At 36.0% G+C, this 21,448-nt stretch overlaps 2 protein-coding genes across 2 annotated transcripts in view; both read right to left on the bottom strand.

The window, feature by feature from the left end:
- The window catches only part of LOC138711653 (uncharacterized), a 124,798-nt gene that overhangs the window by 22,614 nt on the left and 80,736 nt on the right, over positions 1 to 21,448 (bottom strand). The window contains exon 12 of the mRNA XM_069842785.1: positions 19,585 to 19,725. Coding sequence (XP_069698886.1) covers positions 19,585 to 19,725 — 141 coding nt within the window. The remainder of the gene's footprint in view (positions 1 to 19,584; positions 19,726 to 21,448) is intronic.
- Positions 6,298 to 15,662, bottom strand: LOC138712311 (glutathione S-transferase 1-like). The gene is made up of 6 exons (XM_069843940.1): positions 15,456 to 15,662; positions 13,695 to 13,851; positions 11,101 to 11,159; positions 8,089 to 8,230; positions 6,861 to 7,025; positions 6,298 to 6,546 (listed from the first exon to the last, which is right to left on the bottom strand). The coding sequence occupies exons 1-6, from the start codon at positions 15,470 to 15,472 to the stop codon at positions 6,400 to 6,402; spliced, it is 687 nt and encodes a 228-aa protein (XP_069700041.1). The 5' UTR covers positions 15,473 to 15,662; the 3' UTR covers positions 6,298 to 6,399.

Below are 21,448 nucleotides of genomic sequence, written 5' to 3'. Positions count from 1 at the left end.
TCCTCTAGACCATGGAATTAAGGTAAGACCCTCGGGTCGTTTGCCATCCGCGCGACTAATACCTGGTGGTTCCAAAAGAGACGGGATGCCACAAGAAGTCAGAGATCTTACTATTGGAACTATGTGGAAAGTTGAATTGATCACTGGAGCAGTGTGACACTCTTTGGAACAGTTGGAACAGGTTATTTCACGAAACAGTTTCAATTGTGAAACTGTTCCAGCTATTTTTACCCATCTCTAATTAGAGATTAATATGAGATTTAATATTGTTATTGTTGGTACAGGGATAGGTTTGCTTTTGAAATAATCCGGCTTATCGGGGTCCGGATTAACGATGTTTTACTGTAATTCTTTAAGTCACTGCTTTCGTCTGCGTAGAGACACAACCCAACACAAAAAATACACTGCCCGCCAGGAACCCTCTTCTACTAATTTTGGCCTAAATTTGTGGGAAACAACTTTATTTACACGGTATCATAGCAACGTACATACTACCTTAACAACTACACGTAAAGCTCTCTTAACCTCTTCCCTTACTATATATTTTACCAGTTTTGTGAAAAAAATGTCATATTTTTTTATTTTCGTAAAGAGGTCATTTAATATTGCAGAATCACTGTACATCACTAATTTTCTTACATACCTAAAACTCACTATGAAATAGACATACTTCATACCTGAATTATTATCCCGAGTTATCTTGTGCACCTTGATTCCAGCTCTGGTAGTTGTCCCACTTTGATTTTCTTCTGAACTATTTACCAACTTATGTTTTTTTTATGGATTAATTTATGAGGTATAATACCAGTGCTGTTATCAAGGCGTTAAATGTTGCTTGTCGTGTGATAGACTCGAAAGCAGGGTATTACCCACAGTGGCACATTGCATTCCGGACAGTAGTATCTGCTCTCCTATATGAGAGCGTTTTGGGAAGAATGGTGTAGCAGTCATTGAATATTTGTACCAGTACATCTGTTCTTCAGGTTTGTGAATAATGTTCTGCAGCATCACTATGCCCAAAAGTACACGTATTTCAGAGTCTGTAGTAGGCCGCCACGAATTATTTTCAGCATTCTGTGAACACTTATTAGCATGCCGAATCGTCTCCTCGAATATAATGTTGATGAGATCATTATTAAAGAATAATTTAAAAAATTGAGAACTATCGTTATCAGAAACAATGTTAAAATGTCAGGGAATGGGGACCTCGGAGGTGCAGAAGAAATGGTGCCAGATGTCTTCTATTCAAACCACTGTCGAAAAGACGCGATATCAACTGATCTGAATTTGTTTGTTGGTCTATAACTTCGTCTTCTGATACCGATATTTCATTTCCTAATCTTCTACAGGAATATATTCCTGATCAAAAGTTTCGGAATCACTAACTTGATCCATCTTTACACAAAACAGCACAAAAAACACTAAACTAAAACAGAAACCACCAAAACTAACTAGCATCTACTCACTACTGTGTGTGAATGCTATGTGAGCATAGAATTCCACTCACAAGGAAGAAGTACAAAAAACACGACCAGAATAGCAATATCACTAACTTCTGTAGCCATCTAGTGAGGAAAAGGTTAATGAAAGAATGGAAACGTATATATATTCGGGATATAATCCTTAGCAGCGAAAATGGGACTCAAACGAGTTAACTCGGGTTAATCAGGGAAGTGGTTAAAACGCACTTCACAGAATTTAGTTTCACAGCATTCGACTGCCTCGCCTAAAGAAGTTCTACTGAAATACATCGATTATAAATAATAATTACACTAGAATGAATATTGTATACAAAGGAGATATCTGTTCTACCAAAATAATGAACTGTTCAGCATATATTTTCATATTATCTTAAGACGGTATGCGACTCACAATCACAATAATGTGTTTAACTAGAAAACAAAGTATTATTGACAGAGCTGACAGACCAAAGGCTTATGCACGCAACAGAACCCTTCATCATAGAGCAGGGGTCTGGCTTTCTGGGCTAATTAAGAATATTATTATGGTCATTGCCGAAGATAATTTTAACGATCACCGTATACGATAACACATGTAGAGATTTCATGTAATTCTGGTGCATGACGTGCACTTTTGTCCTTTAAATTACGTGAAATAAAAATGCATCGTCATGCTTATAGAAGAATTTTTTCATCTTGAACAGAGCATAACATTTCTGACAAGATATTACTCCGTTATCGTCGACGTTGCAACGTACTGTTTATTTTGTATAAAACTTGATAACGTAGATATCTCTGTTGTTTACTGAGAACTGCACGGGATCACAAAATAGGTACAAAGAAAAGATTAAATCGTTAAAATAACCGATAGGTTCGTAGGTTTACCATGCTGTGTATCTTCACGTAGAACTACGTGTTATAGGAGTAGGATCACCTGTTGATAGTGCCCAGGTGTACTATGCTTAGGGTTACCAGTTAGTCATGACTAAAAGCAGGACATGTTGGGTTGAAAAGCGGGACACCTAAAATTTTGCAATACCGTAATCGTATTTCTTACAAATTTCAACAAGTTTGTCAGAACTAATATTTTTAGGATGAAAGAGTAATGGAACGGAGAAAAATTCTCTCCGTCGCCGGGATTTGAACTCGGGTTTTCAGCTCTTCGTGCTGATGCTTTATCCACTAAGCCACACCGGATACCACCCCGGCGTCGGACAGAATCGTCTCAGATTAAACTCAAACTCTTGGGTTCCCTCTAGTGGCCGCCCTCTGCACTACGTCATAGATGTCTATGAACGTAGGACCGAAGTCCACACATGTGCTGAGGTGCACTCGTTATGAGTGACTAGTTGGCCGGGATCCGACGGAATAAGCGCCGTCTTAAATCACGAAGTGATTTACGCATATCATATATATTATTTATTTATTTTTATTTTTTATTTATTTTTTATTTTTTTTTTAATGTACGAAAGTACATATGATATTTCCATGCAGATATTCTGCGTCATCATACGATGAAAGAGTAATGGAACGGAGAAAAATTCTCTGCATGGAAATATCATTTGTACTTCGGTACATTAAACAAAAAATATATAATATTTTTAGGCCTACATACTAAATAATTTATATATAAGAAGAATATAGTATCTTAGTTGTATTTCTGGGAGGAACCGATCTTGTTGAGGAGATCCTTTCTTTATACAGGGACATCATTTTATTTTTACTTCAATTTTTATTGTACCTGAGTTTTTTAATGTACTTCACTCCCACCCCTTCTACTAATGAAGTTCAACCGTCCTCCACGCAGATCCAAGACCGCATATACAGTCATAGTAGCCTTACGGTCATAGTAAACAGTACGTTCCAAAAATATGTTCGCGTTTTCCAGTGACGAAAGAGCTTTCAATATTGAATCATTTTCGCACAGGTACTGTCGTCCATTTGCCTACGTCGTATCCCGGTTTCCCCCACCACCTTTTATTCGCCAGCTAGTGGCTGGGCTGTCTTAGCTCTTTCCTGAAAACATTAATTTCTGTTAGAAATTGGACGTCTACGTAATATTATACGACTGTTTAAAATAACTTCAGTAAAAGGGCCTCGTTAAATAATTAATTGTCACGTGATTTCCTCCCTTTCTACGACCCTACGACATAACCACTTGGACGGACAGTAGATAGTATATCTCAGTAATTTTATCTTTTGGGATCGGGCAGAAGTGAAGATTGAATTTACAGTACGTAAGGTACTCTTTTATAGAGTAGGTACAGAATTATTTCAACATGAGTTACTAGTACGAAGGACGAAACTGGTTATTGGGATTAGGTACAATAGTCTATAATGCGATAATATGCACATTATAACTGAAGCCTGTATCGAAATGAACGGCTACCATTTTCAAAATTGTGTTTAAATATCCATAATATTATGATTATTTTTCAGTTTCACTTCATTCTATATATTGTACTCTAATGTGCTGTAGACAGTATAATATACACTGCATAATGAATACGTTCGCATGGACAGCTCAGTTCGTGAGTAAAAACACTCATTATTAATACTGTACTGTATTCTGATTAAACAAAAACCTAATGAAAATGATCAAACTCAAAAGCGCTATATTTCCTAGTTTACGTTAATGGATGAACTACTAGTAAAGTGATTTGTTTGTATATTACGCCAGTATCATCGAACTCCAGTCGTGGAAGGGAGTAGCAAACGGTGTTGATCCAGAGGTATAGCCAGGTTAATATTAAAAAATGTTAGTAAAAATAAAATGATGTCCCTGTACAATATGGTCATAAAACTGACCACATGACAAGTCTTTCAGATTGAATTTTACACAGGTAATCCATTTCATAGACTCAACATCCAGTCTGTTGCGCTCTTTTGTCCATTGGACATTAATAAAAATGAGAAAATTCTTTCTACATTTGCATTGTTAGAAGGAATTGCAGAAAAGAACTCGGCCAATTTCAACAATTCTGAACAACATACTACAGGGTGTTAAAAAAGTATGCAGTATTTTAGGAGGTGCTAGTATGCATCAATACAAGTAAATAATGTCTAATAAGCATGAGTCCTACAGCACATACTTTCTGAGATCTGAACACTTGTTCATAGGAGGTGCTCAATGTGACGTCCGTTCATGGCAATGCATTCCTCTGCCCTTTGGCGTAAGGAATCACGCACCCTTTGAAATTGACCAGGTTCCTTCATGTGTCCCCATAACCAAAAGTCTAGGGGATTTAGTTTGGGGAATGAGCAGGCCAAGGTGTGGGGCTTCCCCGACCAGTCCAGCGGTGCTGAAATGTCAGCGTCAGGTGTTCACGCACATTGCGGAGAAAATGTGCTGGTGCGCATTCGTGCATGAACCACATCTTTAGTCTCTGCTGACATGGCAAATTCTCCAGCAAGGCGAGCAATACGTTAATAAGAAAGCCCTGAAAGTCTCTGTGGTAGCACGTATGACCCTATTAATCTATCGCCAAGAACGCCTGTCCATACGTTGATTGAGAATCGGTGCTGATGCCTTGTTTCTTCAACTCCATGGGGATTTTCGTCAGCTCACACATGCTGATCACGAAAATTCACAACACCATCTCTGCTGAAGCCCACTCATATCCGCAACCAGACTTCTGTTTTCAGCATTCCTTACGACGTATCAGTATTCCATGGCAGGGGTGTCAACTACGTTGTGATTATCTGGTAGTCTGCTGTATTGTAGGGCAGAGAAATGCATTGCCATGAATGGACGTCACATTGAGCACCTCCTATGAACAAGTGTTCAGATCTCAGAAAGTATGTGTTATAGGACCCATGTTTATTAGACATTATTTTCTTGTTTTGGTGCATGCTATCACGTCTTAAAAAATTGGATACTTTTTTTTTTAACATTCTGTATATTAACACCATTGAAATACAGAGTGTCCCAGAGTGATGTATACACTCTTTGAAATACCACAGTATTTCACAGCAAAGAAATGAGATAGAAATACGATTTTTGCGGTTTGTGATTCAGAAGGCAGTAGAAAGCATGGAAACATGTTCATCTGTTTATAAAAAAACATGGCGGTGCAATTATCGTTCGATGAACGTAAAAGGATACTGAAATGTTATTGGAAAGTGGGGAATGTTGTTGAGGTTCAACGACGTTGGAGGGTTGAATTTGGAACACAACCACCAACAAGGTTAACTATCACAAGAATTGTTTCTATCATTTATCTTATTTATATTATTTACATTATGTTACAGCGTCTGCTGTATGAGATTATGGATAGTCACGTATCAGAGATTGTTTAATATATATTGATAAATAATTGAAGTGAAATGTAACTGTTTTAATAAATAGCGGAATATATGTAATGATGAGATGGTACAATAAGATACATTTTCAAGACAGTTTAGTACATATTTTAGTCAGTCAATTAATATTTTATTGTAATTAATTAGAGTATTTTATTTTTTCTTATATCTATATACTTTCTTCTAATCGTGTAATAGTCAACTAAATCCCAATTGAGTTTTGATTTTCTCTAGATAAATCAAAACCTCTAGTGAGATTACTGTGGTTATAAACTCATTTCTATTATGTTGGAAGCTTGAGACACATTCGTTCTTGTGGCGACAGAGTTTTTAAGGAACTATCGAGCTAAAAACTACACTGAGCTAATGCATAACATAATTAAAGTACGTATCTCATAATATAGGTTGCCGTTATGTCTTTACAAAATAGAATTGCATTTCTTACATTCCCGCCTTAACTGTTTTTCACCTAATCGTGGTGATATAAGTGATGAACGTGGGGGAAAATATACTTCTTATAAGCTATTTTAACAAGAAAGTTTATCACAATTTTAATGTAAATTTGTTATGTGAAGAAATTCTTGAGTTACATATTTTTATTTTAAAATTCATAACAAATCACTTTCGTGAAATATTTTCAAAAAAGAATCATCTTGGCGTCCATGACTTTCTTGTAGTCGAGACATCCGGCATGGTTCAGTTCTTCGTACTTGGGAATAGACTTCCTGGCGTTGGCAAGCCATCTAGATACGTTTTGATACCGGGTGATGTCTAATCCAAATATCTGGAATGAAATGATGTGTATCAGAAGTGTGAAAATAAATTACCTTTGTACTAATCGTAATAATATATTCATTATTATAATATCTAGTGCAGTGGCCTCCAAACTGCTTGTTTTCGTTTTGTTCTCTTTGTCTTCCCATTTGTCTCCTTTTATTCCCCTTGTTGTACTTGTATTACCCTTAAGGAGGCCAGATAGAATACATTTTCATATGACAGTGAATTTCTAAGTTTCCCCTCCTCCATATCCAGTAAGGAGAAATACGTAGTTCTAAGGCAAAATAACGGTCACCAGCAGCACAGATATGACTACTATACCTCCGCACTAGAGACTGTAGCAATGACAGGGAAATCCGCGATGGTGATGTGGTCACCTGTAACCCACACGTGTCCGTCCAGGTACTTTTCCAACATGACGAGCGCTTCTTCGAATCTCTTGCACTTGCCTGGGTCCCCTTCTTTTCCCTGGTACAATATGGGCACCTGGGCACAAAAATGACTTCGTATAGCTGTGAAATATAGTTATTTTCAAGTACGTTTTAAGATTTTATGCTCGACCATGACGAAATGTAGTAATTATACACCTGGTAGCAGCCCTTTAATGGACCTCATTAAAGTACACCTATTCATTAAAGTTCAGGTGTTCCAAAAATCAGAAACCACCATTGTAGCAATATGAAAGCGCAAGTATCGATTATTCTCGGATATGCAATCGAAAGACAACTAGCGAAACGTCACGGAGGCTGGAAATCCAATACTGTCGCAGAAGGTTATGTTCTGTTACTATAATAATTAGCGTTAATTGTAAATAATATTCAAATAAATTCAATTTATCATCTCGTTTTTCAATGTCTAAATCAATATCAAGGTTATATCAAGATTAATCTTTATTTTACTCTCTAGATTATATCAAGGTCAATGACATTTGTTTCTAGGAAAAAATCAATACTTTCGCGTCTGCGCACATCTCACAATTTACGAGATATGGCACAAGGTCAGTTCCGCTACCCAGTCAGATAAGAATAACATGAATACTTATGAATAATTTCAAGTTAGAAATATGGTCGAGCATAAAAAGTCGTATGAAACTTGCCTATTAAGACGTTCATAAACATACTCGCGTCTTAATTACTACCATTATAGGCTCGTTGCATAATGTACTATTAATAGTGTTCAAACGGATACGAGATTATTGTGGTTTTGTAACATGTTGTTAATGCAGAAATATCGTAATTTCCAGAAGTACGTATTGCTTCAGTCGTCAGGAAAGAGCAGCAAAGGAAATCCCATATTATGTCGGATACGTTATCAAGAATGTTGTCTAGGGCTACACCAGTTCATAAGGGAAGACGACGAAAGGAGAAATTGCCTGTCTGCTTGGCTTCTGTTCGTATTGCTGTATTAGTAGAAACTGTAGTTGTATTGAAGTACAGTTGAGTTACATCTAAAAGTTGTTCAATTGGGAAATCTCGTAGATTGATGATATCGTGGAACAAACCTACAATAATCGAACAACCTTCTTCGGATTTCATTGTAGCATACTTACGTAGTAGTCCAGGAATCTCTGGTATAGACAGGTTGCGTCGAAGTACAGTCTGTGATTGATTACAGCCCTCTTCTTCGGGTCCTTAGGATACAGAGAATCGTCCTTACCGTACTGATCCGCCAAGTAGCAGATGATGGCACGGCTGTAGGACGAAACGTCACAAATTAATGTCACCCAGATATAGTACGAAATATGATGGCGTGTTTTGGATTAATGTACTAGACTCTCACAAGAACGTTCTGCATGCCATGGACTCTAAGGATGCAGCCTCAATTTGAAGCCGCTATAACAGTCGTCAGTTTCTATCTGATGCTTTTACAATTCACTGCGGGCTAAAGCAAGGAGAGGGTTTGGAATTGAACGGGTTACATCAGCTTCTTGTCTGTGCGGATGACGTGATTATGTTCGGAGAAAATGCACAAACGATTATGGAAAACACGTAAATTCTACTTGAAGCAAGTGAAGCGATAGGTTTTATTCATTTATTTATTTATTTAACTAGCTAGCTAGTGAATACAAATTATATTTATGAAACAAAAATGTTTCTAGCCACTACCGTAAGTGCCAGGCTCGTGTACGGTGAGGTCTTAGTCAATAATATAATATAAAATTTACAAGGACAGTTTACTAAATACAGTAAGTAACTTAGTTTAAACCATTAAATAAAACACAAGAGCAAGAATAAAGAAGAAAGAGAAAAAAGAGAGAAAAATACACATTAATATAAATTGACAATCCGACAGAAGCCAGTGATATTCAATTAAATATGAATATAGTCGACAGAAATAAAAGGTAAAAAAATACATTTGTTAATATTATATATCATGAATAATTTTACAAATTCCTTTTTTAAAAGCTTCAATTTTAAGATATTTCAAATTTGGAAAATGGTTTATAATTTTATTATAAAGTCTTGAGTCGAAACTAGCACCATGTTTAAGAGCTGCACTTGTATGGCATTTAGGCTCGATTAATGGGAAAGTAGAATTTTGTCTTCGAGTACGATATTCATGTCGATTATATTTATGTTATATTTGATTTCTGTGGTAGTAAATTAGTAAACTATATTTATAATTTTCTTCAATAGGCAATACATTAATATCTGTATAAATTAAATTTGTTGGATAGTCCATATTTTTGGTCAGAAGTAAATCCCGAAAAGACAAAGTATATGATTATGTCCCGTGACCAGAATATTGTACGAAATGGAACTATAAAAATTAGAGATTTATCCTTTGAAGAGGTGAAAAATTCAAATATTTTGGAGCAACAGTAACAAATATAAATGACACTCGGGAGGAAATTAAACGCACAATAAATATGGGAAATGCGTGTTATTATTCGGTTGAAAAGCTTTTGTCATCTAGTCTGCTGTCAAAAAATCTAAAAGTTAGAATTTATAAAACAGTTATACTAGCGATTGTTCTGTGCGGTTGTGAAATTTGAACTCTCACTTTGAGAGAGGAACAGAGATTAAGGGTGTTTGAGAATAAGGTTCTTAGGAAAATATCTGGGACTAAGGGGGATGAAGTTACAGAAGAATAGAGAAAGTTACACAACACAGAACTACACTCATGGTATTCTTCATCTGACATAATTAGGAACATTAAATCCAGACGTTTGAGATGAGCAGGGCATGTAGCACGTATGGGCGAATCCAGAAATGCATATAGAGTGTTAGTTGGCAGGCCGGAGGGAATAAGACCTTTGGGGAGACCGAGACGTAGATGGGAGGATAATATTAAAATGGATTTGAGGGAGATGGGATATGATGGTAGAGACTGGATTAATTTTGCTCAGAATAGGGATCAATGGCGGGCTTATGTGGGGGCAGCAATGAACCTCCCGGTTCCTTAAAAGCCATAAGTAAGTGTAACAGTCGTCTGTAACGTAAGTGTGAGTAATGAATTAACTTACCTTCAGCATAAGTATTGATGAATTACGAAAGCACTCGGAATTAACCAAAACAGACCTCTTTAACTCTGTATAAGTTTTGAAATTATTAATAGTACTGTGGAAGAATTCAATGGTGGTACAGGTGAAAGATACAACAAAATTACTGGTACACTGTAGACACTGTACTTTAAAAGAACGCTGGATATGAAATATTGTTGCAGTGATATGTGAATTTTCAAATGTAAAATAGCGTTGGACTTAATCCTATACTAAAAGCCAGGTTATGAACCGACTAAACAGGAAGTAGGTGGCTTGGCGAGAGGAAAGTGCGGGTTAGAGGGGTAGCCTATGCAGTGATGACACGTTGAGTGTGGGGGATTGGAGGGGAAAAGGAGAACGGAGCTTTTCATTGGACCTCACGTGAAAATGTCGTCTGCTAACGAAAATCTGGCAACGGAATCACGGTGACAGTGTAGCCAAAGTTCCCAGTTCATTTGCAATACCACGTGCATTACGAGTCGCATTTCGTACCAGCGTCATTAGCTCGTGCTTTCTTAAAACATTAATTTTAATTACTAATATTGTTGATAGTGTTATCGAGAACTATATACAGTAGTTATTTGAAACATATCGGTGACAAACGCTTTGAATCTCGCTCCACTATGTGGCAACAGAGCTCAGAAAGAGAACAACAGAACGTTGCTTCCGGTTTAATCGGTTCATAACCTGGCTTTTAGTTTAGAGATATTGCGAATTTGAAATATAGTCCTATAACCTCATGTGTTGTTGACTGCACTTTCAAAATATGCCCTCAGAGACAAGACAACAGAAGAAGATTCATTTTCGAGCACTTGAAAGAAACTTTCCTAATCAATTGCTTTGCTAACAAAGTGGACTCTACATCGTCGAAAAGGTATTTTTTGGTAACGACAGCTAAATGGAAGTACAGTTCTAACATGCAATTCCATAAGGGTTATAACTTGACTTTTTTTGCAGTCGCTAGATGGCAGCATAGTGAAACTGATTAAAGTCCATTTGGTTGAACAGTCAGTTATATTATATTATGTGAACAGGGATAATAAGGTTAATAAATTTATTGCTTGAACTTCCACTCACCTTTCACACAGCACGAAGTCATTATCCACCATTGTTGGCACGCAGTGCTGGGGTGTAAACTGTAGCAAAACAGAGCTGTACGTTAAGTACGATACATTTTCTCTCGCTGTAAAATATGCGGCAATTATTCCTCAAGTGAAGCTGAATTTGTGATTCTTTATTAGTTTCCTATTGATATGGACAAAAACCACGATCCTACTCGCAATAGTTAGCGAATAAGAGGTTGTTAACATTTGAAAAAAAAAAAAAAACTTTTTTCTGCAAAAAAAAAAAGTTATCAACTTTCAATCAATATGTTACATACGACATGAGTCATTCTCTCTGAAAATCTGTAAGGCTATTTCACTTCCACCCTGTATACAGGATGTTTCCGAGGTGGTATTACAAACTTTCAGGAATGATGACGAAGGGCACATGTATCAATTTGAGATAAGGAACCATGGTCCGGAAATGACTGAGTCGAAAGTTATAAGCAAAAATAGTTATGTGAAAATGGAATTGAAATTTGGCACCACGTGTCCTCCTTCCCTTAACTTTTGAAACAGTCGTGGAAAAATGATATGGCCGGATGACTCCTACGTGGCTACTTGACCCGATACAATCTGTGAGCTTGTCTACTGTTCCCATTGGCTCATTCGTATTCGAAAATAAGGTCTGCTTATTCCGCTCTCGTGTACTCCTCCATTTCACTAGGACTGATCGACTGGACACTGCAACTTGTACACATACACTGCTGTCTACAGAAATGCATATCAGGACCGACCATGTTCGTTACACATTACGTTATCTGGATTGCTTTAGTGTAGTTTCCTGTCCCCACACCTCAAGCAGCACAATGAATGGAATACTGTAAGTACACAACGTAAACAACGTCAGATGAATACAGTGTGTGTAAGATGTACAGATAAATACACATAAATAAGGTGTACAGAGGAATAAAATTATTTCATTTCCACAGAACTATTTTTTTGTTTGTAACTTTCGACTCAGTCATTTCCGGACCAGGGTTCCTTATCTCAAATTGATACATGTGCCCTTCGCCATCATCCCTGAAAGTATGTAACACCACCTCGGCAACAGCCTGTATATTGTTCTGCAAAAGCATTTTAAAATGCTACATTTGTTCAGATCAAATTTCTGCACATTTAAAGGGAAAAACTAAAATTACTTCAATCATTAATTACCATAATACACTGCTCTCTCAAATTGACTGATCTTATTGGCAATTAAAGCAATGGCTTTCCCAAAACACGCTATGAAATGTTTCATATATGAAACAGTTCTTTTTCTCGAAAAGGAAGCAAAAACGACCAAAATTTTAGTAAACGTTCTTGTTTGAAATGTCTCAAAGAATAATCTCTTCAAATTAATGACATTAGGCCTACTTACGGTTCATCCAGTATATGTTTTTCTTCCATTAGAATAATTACGCATAATATTACCCCTCAACGTATTGCCCATGCCCTCTAAATCTGTGTATTCGTATGAATATTTTGTGTTGCTTTGAGGTCTACTATACAGACACCATTTACTTCCCACGTAAATGAGAACACCCTGTATATCAATAGGGAAATATGCAGTCTATACTTACTTACTTGCTTTTTAAGGAACCCGAAGGTTCATTGCCCTCACATAAGCCCCCCATAGGTCCCTATCCTGAGCAAGATCAATCCAGTCTCTATCATAATATCCCACCTCCCTCAAATCAATTTTAATATTATCTTCCCATCTACGTCTCGACCTCCCCAAAGGTCTTTTTCCCTCCGGCCTCCCAACTAACACTCTATATGCATTTCTGGATTCGCCCATACCTGCTACATGTCCTGTCCATCTCAAACGTCTGGATTTAATGTTCCTATTCCGGCCTATTGCTTTTAATTTTCTGTTTTATATTTATGGTCATATTTGCCAATGGGAGACCACTTCTTTGTGAAAGTAGCATTTACAAATGAAGAGTCCACTGCAAGAAAGATGGATGTCACTTTCTTGTCGAAAATGAGCCAAGACTGTCAATGCATAGGTTAAGGCATATAGAAAGTACATAGAGAGTTATATGGCATTAACACTGATAGTCATTGTCCAGTAATGATCGGAAAATCACAGTTGAGCTTTGAGCGCTAAGCATTTCAAACTTTCAATTGCTTCCCCCTGCAAAATGTATTCCAAATGACATCCATCATTCTTGCAGTGGACTCTTCAAATATATTCTCCTGTGACATTTATGTATCTATACTGCGTTCTATAATATCTGACAAGCGACGTAAACATTGTTGACAAAAAAAGGGCGAAAGATATTTCCTGATCAACCAATGGCTGAGGTCATATCCCACGCTTATCTTGAAGTTGGGCAGTCAGAAGCGTTCTACCCCGCTCAAATTCAAGATAAGCCTGGTACGTGACCCCTGCCATTCGTTGATTAGCAAGTAGCCTATCTTTCTCTGTTCCTCTGCCGGCAATGTTTACGTCACCTGTCAGGCATTGTGGAACGCAGTATAGCGATCTTAAAGGCATGGAAATCTAACAGTCACATGTAAAATGATGTTCTTCCTATTCGTTACATTACATGATCATGATAATGACGACGGTGTTCTTACCTTGAGAAATTCAGGGAGTAGATGCTCTTTTTTGTGCACACTCAAGAATTTTAAGTTCAGTTCAACTCCCAGGGCGCTGGCAGCCATCATAACTGAACGGCATGGTACACTGAGAGGCATATAGTACAGGTCTATCGGCATCTTTGTTCCACTTTCACTGAGAAAATGTAATTTCAAAACAAAACCAAGTTAAATAAAATAATAAGAACATATGGACTACTTCTTCAATAATATCCTTACCTAAACCAGTAGTTATTTTCTTAATTGATGGTAGTGACATTATGACTTTTTAATTGGTTTATTTTACGACGCTTTATCAACTACAATAGCTAACAAGCGTCTGAGTGAAATGGAGATAGTTACAGCGAAATTAGTCCAGGGTTCAGCGCCGAAAATTATCCAGCATTTGTTATTAATGAGTTGAGTGAAAACCTCGGGAAAACCCTCAACCAGGTAACTTGTCCAAGCCAGGATTTGAACCCGGACCCGCTCGTTTCACAGTGAGACATGCTAACCGTTATTCTACAGCGGTGGATGTGATGATCCAAACTTTCACTTCTTAAGGGGTTAGGTACAGCTTACAGCAGTAAAATTTTTGGAAATATTCAACATTTTTTTCCTCCATTACTGTATCTTGTATAATAGTGAAAATTGGTATGTGTAAAACACTGTCCTTCTGCTATATGAAAAAAAGTATTTTTACGCTTTAAAATGAATTATTTATATTTTTTCAAAATTCAAAATGGTGGCAGTTTACTGTGCAGTGATGAAGCGTTTCTCTCATAACTCATAAACTTGTTAACTTTTTCATGTTCTCTCTCTTTTATTTTATTGCTGAAACTCATGTTTACAATATCATGCTCTTTCAACTACGTTCCTTAATAAATAATATATTTTATTTTGTGTTAGAAGAAAATACTGATATTTGACCATTTTTAAAAATAAATTTATTTTTTCACAACCTATCAAAGATAGAGAAGTGATCTTGCATCATATTGTAGATATGACATGCATAAATGCACACAAAAAAATTCATCACAGAATATTGAATAGTTTTTCAGTTATATGGGAAACGCTTCATCACTGCATAGTGAACTGAATTTTGAAAAAAATAAAATGTAAATAATTTTTTATATCGTAAAAATATTTTTTTCATATAGTAGAAAGAAGTGTTTTACACATAGTAATTTTCATTATTGTACAAGACAAAGTAATGGAGGAAAAAAATGTTGAATATTTACAAAATTTTACTGCTGTAAGCTGTACCCAATGTCTTAAAGGATTTGTTTTAATTATTGTACAATACATACAGTGCAGAAGTATTTGTCATTTAACAATATACAGAGTGTAACAAAAGTTTCTGTAACAGTATGTTAAAATTATTCAATTTTATAGTTTCCATTTTCTCAGGAACCATGGCCAAATTTTATGGTATAGGAGTTGGTACTACTTGATTGTGGTGTGATGCAATCCTTTATTAATAATTTGGCTGAAAATGTGATATTTACCATCAAATATTAGAAAAAAACTAAAATTTTTACTGTACCAGAAACTTTTGTTACACTCTGTATTTTTGGCCACGATTGTGAAGGTAATCGGTGGTATGAATTTTGAAAACATTTCAACCGACAAACAGGTTTCGAACTCCGAAACTTTCACTACAAGAATCGCATGTCACGTTACGCAGCAAATCTCTTCTGTTTACCTTAACACTGCAGGATGATGTAAAAGAAAGAAAATGAATGTAATATTTGCACTCACCAGATAGCAGTCTTCATGCCTTTATTTTTGCTTGTCAACTGATTAATTCCGTTGTCCAGATTACCATTCTGTCATCCATCTTCACCCACTTCCCGTGGATAATTACGTGACTTTGTTGTGACGTAATTTTAGATAGTGATGAGTGTGATGAGATGACATTCGGAGAGCTTGTGACGCCAAGATTGTTCCGAACAGATAAAGATGATTACTGAGTTTAGAAACCACTTTATGAGCAGTGTTGCCAATTCAGCGGTTTTCCCATGCCGCTTGTATGTATGTATTTATTCACACTGCAATGAGTATATACCCGGTGGCAGTGGTAACTAATTACACTTAATAATGACAATAATAAACTTGTTAATTAAAAATACACTTAATAATAATACCAATAATTAATACAAATAATTAATACTAGCAATAATAATAATAATAATAATAATAATAATAATAATAATAATAATAATAATAATAATAATAGGGAATATCCTAAATTAAAGGAAGCACGGTCACTTAAAATAACATTTAAAATAAATCTAGCGGGAATACTAGCGGTTTTTAATCTTTAAAGTTTCTGAAATGAAATTCATATTAGCATTATAAGCGGCTTTCATAATTACATATAATTCGTTCAGTGTGTTTTTTTTTTTTTTTGTGAAATAATGGATATGTTAATGTAGTGATAACTCCATATTATATATGTTACCGTTAAAATCCGAAATCCGTCAAAACCAGTTTTTAACTAGTTTAAGCAAATAAAGATAGATAGAAAGTGAGTTTTCGTATGATCTAGAATCAGTGTCGGGTTAGGTTTGGTTTGTTTAGGTTTTAGTTTGGTAAAAGCCTAAAAAAAAAACCTAAACAAATCAAACCTGACCTGTCATTGATTCTAGATCTTACGAAAATTCGCTTTCTATCTATCCATATTTTAAAACTAGTTTTTACTAGTTGAAACTGGTTTTGTCGAATTTTGGGTTTTAACGGTAACATATATCGTGCAATAAGAATTTAAATATGTTGTGTCTGTGATAATAGTGTTCAAAATTGCTTTATAGCGCCACATTGGCAATGATAATAGTGTGCAAGATTCGTTACATTGGCGGGTGGATGCTCTATCTTGACCATTATTATTATTATTATTATTATTATTATTATTATTATTATTATTATTATTATTATTGAATAATAAGTATACATTAAAATCTAGAGATATTTGTTAGAAAATCGCGGGTTTTCGAAAGCCATCTAGCGGGATTATATGAACAACTGTTTATGAGTAAGTCAAGTGTACTAGAGATTTTATAGACATTGGATCAAATGAATAAAATAAGTAAACTCTTTTATTTGCAGAAATTTCAGTGGTTACTTGATGATAATTGAATAAGACTTAAGTAGTAACTTACTGTTTAGATACTGAATACTTTTTATTCAGTAAAGGCTTGCTTTGTCAGTGAGTACTTAAAATATTTTGAATAAATTTGATTTATTACTTGTCGATAAAGATGTTCGAGAACAAGACACTTAGGAAAATATTTGGGACTAAGGGGGATGAAGTTACAGAAGAATAGAGAAAGTTACACAACGCAGAACTGCACGCATTGTATTCTTCACCTGACATAGGCCTAATTGATGAAAAGGAAATGAAATGATTAGCCCAAAAAGTGTCCCGTTAAGGGCAAAGGCCTCCTCCTATAGAGGGATCGCTCTATTTGTCTCACGCGGTGAGCTACTCCGCGTAAGAGATGTTTACAACCTTGGAATTGTTCACTTGATTCATATTTTGCACTGTTAGATATTGTTCGCTTGTTTCTGTCGCACTGGTTTTAGTCGCTGTTCACTTGTCTTCTTAGGTTTTTCCAGTCTTCCCTATGCCTTGCTCTGCTTGACCAATGGCTTCCTACACGTTCACTGAAGAGGTCGGCCCATCTTCTTCTTGGTCTTCCGTGTGATCTCTTGCCAATGCGGGGATCACATAGTGTGACTGTCTGCGTCCATCTGCCGTCTCTAAGTCGTGCAACATGACCTCCCCACTTCCATTTGGTCGGTGGCTTGCAGTGCTGGATCATTAATTGCTGACATCTTTTGTAGCACTTCGTTTGGAACTCCGTCCCTCAGTGATAAGCCTAGTATCCTTCTCAGCATCTTTCTTTGGCATATTTGGAGACTGTTACGAAGTTTGGCAGTGAGAGACCATGTCTGACACCCATATAACAGTACAGGAGTTACGCAGGTCTCCAATATCTCTATTCTGAGTTTCTTGCTGAGTGTTCTCTCCAGTACGATGAACTTGAGAGTCCAAAATGCCTTCCACGCGAGAGAAATCCTTCGTTTTATTTCCTTCTCTGTCTTCTGGTGAAAGGAGACTAGCTGTCCTAGGTATACGTATTCAGACACGTATTGTAGTTCTGCACCATCAATTATTATGGGTGACTCCGGCCCGTTTGACATTACTTGTGTCTTGGTCATATTCATCAGGAGGCTTGCTGATCTATGACATAATTTATTAGGAATATTAAATTCAGACGTTTGAAATGAGTAGGGCATGTAGCACGTATGGGAGATCCAGAAATGCATATAGAGTGTTAGTTGGGAGGTCGGAGGGAAAAATACCTTTGGGGAGGCCGAGACGTAGATGGGAGGATAATATTAAATTGGATTTGAAGGAGGTGGGAAATGATTTTAGAGACTGGATTAATCTTGCACAGGACAGGGATGGATGGCTGGCTTATGTGAGGGCGGCAATGAACCTCCGGGTTCCTTAAAAGCTATTTGTAAGTAAATTGTAATTACTTATTACTTCTCTGATTCCTCAGTAATCACTTATACATTTTTAAGTTTGCTAAAGAGGCCGCCATTACGGCGTTGGAATTATAATCCTGTGGATCTTGGTTCGACCCATGCCACCTCTCATTGTGCACAGTAGAGAGACTCTAGAATGATTTAATTGTTTTTTAATTAATTAAACATATCTTCCTATCTAATTTCAGGTGTCATGCTATTATTCCGTTTCTACAACCAATAGAAGATATTTAATATAAAACATAAACAGCATTTTCACGCAGTACAGAATGGAATGGGGGAGGATGGTTGGACATAGAGATGCTTCAATGCTTAGCTTCTGTAGCCAGTCTATTCCTACAATTTCATTGGCGAAGCCACAATATCTGATTTTCGGGCTTCCTTATCTGTACTTCTGTTGTGTGAATAATAACAGGCGTTTCCCATATTTATTCTGCGTTTAATTTCCTCTCGAGTGTTATACTAGAAAAGTAGTAATACTGTTTTCCACTGACTTGTACACTACCGGTCAAAAGTTTTCGATCACCTATCACAGCTATGGATTTGTGATTACAATGGGGATTTCGTTTTGAATATTCTATCATATCATATAATGCTAGAGAGAGAAAATATTTATTTTGTTGGTCTATTTAGTTTTTCCGATGTGTTTGTACATTGAAATAAAGTATACAGTTGTTTTCACAGTTGATCGAAAACTTTTGACCGGTAGTGTATGTATAAGTAAATAAAAAATGAGTTTGAAGGAAACATATTTTTTTGCATAATTATATTTTACATGCTTCAAAGAAATCCACTTTCTTTCTAATGCTTTCAATTATAACACCACATATCGTTTATTTTCATGAACTAATTTTCAAACGACTTAGTAAGATGAAATTATTTAATATGCTCTCATATAAAGCATGGACATGCCTCTTTCTTTTTAATAATAGTTCTTTTTTTTTTTGTTTGGTCAACTGTTCGAAGACAGGTTTGAACCTCATAAGTGACATGAGTAATAAAGTGATAAAGGATCTTAATTATTGAGAAACATAAAACTTACGAGTTTAGTCATAAAGTATGTGTCAACCTCGTTACAATATTTCTTGTGACTGAAAAGCACACTTAACTTTCAAGATTTATTGAGTTTTATTCTTACAATGCAGTCGACATGCTCTTTAGTTGTGTTTGCAATTATTAGAAATGTGGATTCACACCCTTATAAGTTACAAAAGCACAGTAGATAACGTACTTGCGTCTTAAAACGTTTATTAATATAATATATAATGTAAGGCTGTATGAAAGTGCATGTATCTATTTCTAAGGGCTTGCAAAGTGGATGATGGTAAGCTCATTTTTTTGTTTTGGACTCGTAGAACTGCTTGTAATCCATGCATCCGGCATGGTTCAGTTCCTCGTAGTTTGGAATGGTCTTCTTCGCATTCGCCAGCCACTTAGAAACGTTGGGATACTTTTTCACATCAAATCCAAACGCCTGTAACAGAAAAATGTGTAGAGTAAGGGAGGGTATTGTCGGATACCATTTTGATGTTTCAAAATAAAGGTAATTAAAAAAAGTTAGAACTGGAATTACTTAGTATTATAATAACCTCTTGGGGTTCCTGCAGATTGTACATAAGTATTAGGTAATTTACATAATATGTATTTGCTGTATAACTTTCAAAGACAAAACAGAAATAATATCATCACTGACAGAATGGGAAGCTAATGTCGGATACATTAGACATTATTATGTAAGAGGTATGATAATGCATTTAAAATAATATATTGCATATCAGAAACAATGGTGTTCTGTTAGCCAACTGATATGCAAGCCTTTTAACATCATTTCTGGTTCATCCAAAATATTTTCTCTCCATCATTAACACATAGTCAACTAGCTTCTCTTCAAGTGAAGCTGGGAGTATTGGTTTTCGTCCAAGTTTCGATTTAACGGCTTTGGTGGGCTCAGAGTTGGACCGTACATAATCAAATAATGTTGATCGAGGTACATTGAATCTTTTGGAAGCAGCAAGATAGCCCATTATTTTCTCCCGTACTGCGACAATGGCATTTACCATATCTTCAGACTTCCATTTTCTTTAGACTGAATCTCTTTTTTCTTTTACTTTAGGCATCTAAAAATATCAGAAGAAGAAACAATTCGTTACTTCATAATATTCGATTAATTAGAAAATTAATTACTTACATTAATTAAAAATACCCATGAGTAAAAATGTAGTGGTTTGTTATAGAAAACATATAAATGGGTTTAAGGCAGCTTTTATGTAGCGAGCAGCATTGAAAGACAGCCGACAATGCCCTCGGCTAGTATCCGATAATGCCCTCAGCTAGTATCCGACATTGGCCGACTCTTCACAAACAGTAAAACAAGCCAGCTGCATGAAACATGTTGTCGATAGCATTTCTGCAATTAGAGAATTAAGAAGCCTTATCTATGGTATATCAAACAGTGCATACCATTTTGTGTAAATATAAGAATAACTTGTAACGAATAAATCACATTACTTACCTTCAAAAAGTTTTTTTTTTTTTTTTTTTTTTTTTTTTTTTTTTTGCAGAAACGTTGAAAACACGCTATTCACACACAGTGAAGCACTCAACAGTAATGGCTATTCATGCAGATGTTCGTCTACTTGTAGAGAACGTAATGCATTATTTTCACATCAGATTGCAACATTCGATGGAAAAGAAATATGTTATCCGAGATTATCCATTACCAGACCTATCCGACAATCCCCTCCCTTACTCTATGTAATAAGATTTTCTGTTTGTATCACAATCGAATTCATATAGTGTGATTAAACGAAACACAATTTATTTTATTAATTTAATTCGCTCCATATGTTTCATATTTATAGACTTCATAGGTTCACACCAGGTGAAGATGAAACAAATGATCAGTGTAGCTTTCTTCGTAAAGAATATAAAGCCACACGTTTTAAGTATGCTTTTACTGTATGTAAATTAATCCTGTCCCTTAGTTACGGCCGTAACACACTTGAAGAGTTTTCGCTAGCAAGAAATGTGTTGCGAGAGAATTCAAAGATTCATAACATAGATTCAAATGGACGTCCACACACTGGAAGAGATCCTCGTTCGAGGCAAAAACCTCGCGCGAGTTTCTCGCTGGAATCGGTAGCTCAGCGACTTATCTTGACACATTTATCAAAGATGTTTGACATTTATACTCTTTA

Source organism: Periplaneta americana, chromosome 13 (genome assembly GCF_040183065.1).
Source record: "Periplaneta americana isolate PAMFEO1 chromosome 13, P.americana_PAMFEO1_priV1, whole genome shotgun sequence".
NCBI lineage: Eukaryota > Metazoa > Arthropoda > Insecta > Blattodea > Blattidae > Periplaneta > Periplaneta americana.
This window is presented reverse-complemented; position numbering and strand designations above follow the sequence as displayed.